The sequence below is a fragment of the Procambarus clarkii genome, chromosome 26 (genome assembly GCF_040958095.1).
Source record: "Procambarus clarkii isolate CNS0578487 chromosome 26, FALCON_Pclarkii_2.0, whole genome shotgun sequence".
Classification (NCBI taxonomy): domain Eukaryota; kingdom Metazoa; phylum Arthropoda; class Malacostraca; order Decapoda; family Cambaridae; genus Procambarus; species Procambarus clarkii.
Window position 1 is genome coordinate 29,293,476 of NC_091175.1, and position 3,624 is coordinate 29,297,099.

The 3,624-nt window shown below is 45.9% G+C and overlaps 1 protein-coding gene across 1 annotated transcript; it reads left to right on the top strand.

Moving 5' to 3' along the window:
- The first annotated feature begins 1,780 nt into the window (after positions 1-1,780).
- Positions 1,781-2,413, top strand: LOC138368887 (uncharacterized). The gene has a single exon (XM_069331602.1). The coding sequence runs from the start codon at positions 1,781-1,783 to the stop codon at positions 2,411-2,413; it is 633 nt and encodes a 210-aa protein (XP_069187703.1).
- The last annotated feature ends 1,211 nt before the right edge of the window (positions 2,414-3,624 follow it).

Below are 3,624 nucleotides of genomic sequence, written 5' to 3' on the forward strand. Positions count from 1 at the left end.
GGAGGGGACTATCAGTGACGTCAACAGGAGGGGACTATCAGTGACATCAACAGGAGGGGACTATCAGTGACGTCAACAGGAGGGGACTATCAGTGACGTCAACAGGAGGGGACTATCAGTGACGTCAACAGGAGGGGACTATCAGTGACGTCAACAGGAGGGGACTAGTCTCGCAAGCGGATGAATCTTTGACCTCCCTGGGTCCAAGGGGTCACCAAACCCCCTCCATATTATTTAATTCACAAGGTACAAAATTTAGTTCTCAAGAATTATTGTAATTGATATTACTTTGGCCAAGATAACTAATGTAATTACTACCAGTTAATTGATAATTCAACCATCTAATGTTTGCCAGTAATTAGGATTTTAGTTTGTTCAATTCCCCCTGCTTGGTAATTGATAACTAGCGGAGGAATACTCGGGCAGCTCTCTCGGCCTGAGAGAGAAGGAAAACCAGTTAGTGTAGACTGGACACCCACGGGGGTGAACATCTCTCCCTGGAGGCCGGCGACAACATCGAGCCTGGTAGTGGTATTAAGGTGTCTGTTAGTCTTGAGTTTGGTATACCATAGGAATCCACTTATATTGATTGAAGATTTTCAGTGCCTCCTTTCACTAGGGTTATAGTCTGGGACTTTGTTGAATATTGGTTTGATGCATAAATTTTGATTTAATAAATAATTATAGAATTTATTGTGTTTAGTGGTATTTGCCTTACAGTGTTATTTTCACATTATTTTCAAGTCAAACGTCTACACCTTAGTCTCCACATGCAAACCAACTACGCTTTCTCTTAATTAAAAAAGATAATCCCTTCTCTCGTAAGTTCCACATTAACGTAAACCTTATCCTCCCCGGTCCATGGCATTGTGGATAGAATCTCACGGGACGCTTAATTGATGGTATCCTGCTTCCCATCACTTGAGGGCTTCACTTAGCAGGTGGTGGCGGCGAGTACTGAGAGTTGCAGGCTAACCTGGAGGAGGCAGCACCTGTGTTGGTGCTGAGAGTTGCAGGCTAACCTGGAGGAGGCAGTGCCTCTGTGTTGGTGCTGAGAGTTGCAGGCTAACCTGGAGGAGGCAGTGCCTCTGTGTTGGTGATGAGAGTTGCAGGCTAACCTGGAGGAGGCAGTACCTCTGTGTTGGTACTGAGAGTTGCAGGCTAACCTGGAGGAGGCAGCACCTCTGTGTTGGTGCTGAGAGTTGCAGGCTAACCTGGAGGAGGCAGCACCTCTGTGTTGGTGCTGAGAGTTGCAGGCTAACCTGGAGGAGGCAGCACCTGTGTTGGTGCTGAGAGTTGCAGGCTAACCTGGAGGAGGCAGCACCTCTGTGTTGGTGCTGAGAGTTGCAGGCTAACCTGGAGGAGGCAGCACCTGTGTTGGTGCTGAGAGTTGCAGGCTAACCTGGAGGAGGCAGTACCTCTGTGTTGGTGCTGAGAGTTGCAGGCTAACCTGGAGGAGGCAGCACCTCTGTGTTGGTGCTGAGAGTTGCAGGCTAACCTGGAGGAGGCAGTACCTGTGTTGGTGCTGAGAGTTGCAGGCTAACCTGGAGGAGGCAGCACCTCTGTGTTGGTGCTGCCCAAATGGTCACACGTCTGGGTCTCTGGGGATTGTACTGAAGGTTACTCAGTAGAACTCTGGTTTCTGTATATAATTTCTTTACCTTTTCTTCAATAACGACCAACTTTTAATCAGTAGTGAGGTTAAAGGTTGGTAACCGTGACACTTATGTGTCATTGTCAGGCTTCATGTATGTGTCCTTATGTGTCCTTGTCAGGCTTCATGTATGTGTCCTTGTCAGGCTTCATGTATGTGTCCTTGTCAGGCTTCATGTATGTGTCTTATGTGTCCTTGTCAGGCTTCATGTATGTGTCTTATGTGTCCTTGTCAGGCTTCATGTATGTGTCTTATGTGTCCTTGTCAGGCTTCATGTATGTGTCCTTGTCAGGCTTCATGTATGTGTCCTTGTCAGGCTTCATGTATGTGTCCTTGTCAGGCTTCATGTATGTGTCCTTGTCAGGCTTCATGTATGTGTCCTTGTCAGGCTTCATGTATGTGTCCTTGTCAGGCTTCATGTATGTGTCTTATGTGTCCTTGTCAGGCTTCATGTATGTGTCTTATGTGTCCTTGTCAGGCTTCATGTATGTGTCTTATGTGTCCTTGTCAGGCTTCATGTATGTGTCCTTGTCAGGCTTCATGTATGTGTCCTTGTCAGGCTTCATGTATGTGTCCTTGTCAGGCTTCATGTATGTGTCCTTGTCAGGCTTCATGTATGTGTCCTTGTCAGGCTTCATGTATGTGTCCTTGTCAGGCTTCATGAATGTGTCCTTGTCAGGCTTCATGTATGTGTCCTTATGTGTCCTTGTCAGGCTTCACTGTAGACTGCAGTGTGGAAACCTCCGCTCTTTTCCATGACTGTTACATCTAGAAAGGGCAGCTTCCCATCCTTGTCCATCTCGTATGTGAAATGCAGCACGGAACTCTGCTCAAATACCTCCTTCAGCTCCAGCAGATGTCTGACATCAGGTACCTGTGTAAAAATGTCGTCAACATACCTGCAGTATGTTGACGACATATGAAACCGGCCATATACTGCAGGTATGTTGACGACATTTTTACACAGGTACCTGATGTCAGACATCTGCAGGAGCTGAAGGAGGCATTTGAGCAGAGTTCCGTGCTGCGTTTCACATACGAGATGGAAAAGGATGGGAAGCTGCCCTTTCTAGATGTAACAGTCATGGAAAAGAGCGGAGGTTTCCACACTGCAGTCTACACTAAGGAAACGAACATAGGAATGTGCCTAAATGCCAACAGCGACTGCCCAGACAGGTACAAGAGGAGTGTTGTTAACGCATATGTCGACCGTGCTCTCAGCCACAGCTCAGAATGGAAGCAAGTCGACGAAGAACTCTGTAGGGTAAGGCAGGTCCTAGTCAACAACGGCTTCTCCAATGGTTTCGTCGAAGACATCATAAGAAGGAAAGTGAAACGCCATGCAACCTTTGAAGAGACAACTAACACAACACCTATACCCCCTATTAGACTATTTTACAGGAACTTCTTTTCCACAGCTCATAAAACGGAGGAAAGGGTCCTGAAAGATTTTGTTAATAGAAACGTTATCCCTACAGACAAAAATCAGAGGATACAACTGACGATTTACTATAAAACCAGAAAAACGGCCAGCCTACTCATGAGAAACTCTCCAGACACAAAGCAGAACGCTTTAAAAGAGACTAACGTCGTCTATGCCTTTAAATTCCCACTTGGGGACTGTAAGCTCCAAAAAACCCAGTATATAGGCAAGACAACAACATCTCTTTCTAGGCGTTTAACGATGCATAAGCAACAATGCTCCATTAAGGAACATATAATCTCTTCCCACAACCAAACCATCGCCAGAGAAATCCTAGTAAACAACACAGAAATCATCGATAGATACAGCGATAGCAGACGGCTTAACGTTTGCGAGGCACTGCACATTAAGAAATCAACACCAGCAATCAACAGCCAATTAATGCACAACTATATTCTACCCACCTCAAGACTCCGCTCCAATATAGAAGCATCAAGAAATATGGACCAATAGGCTTTCTACAGTCACTTCCATTTCAATACCCATT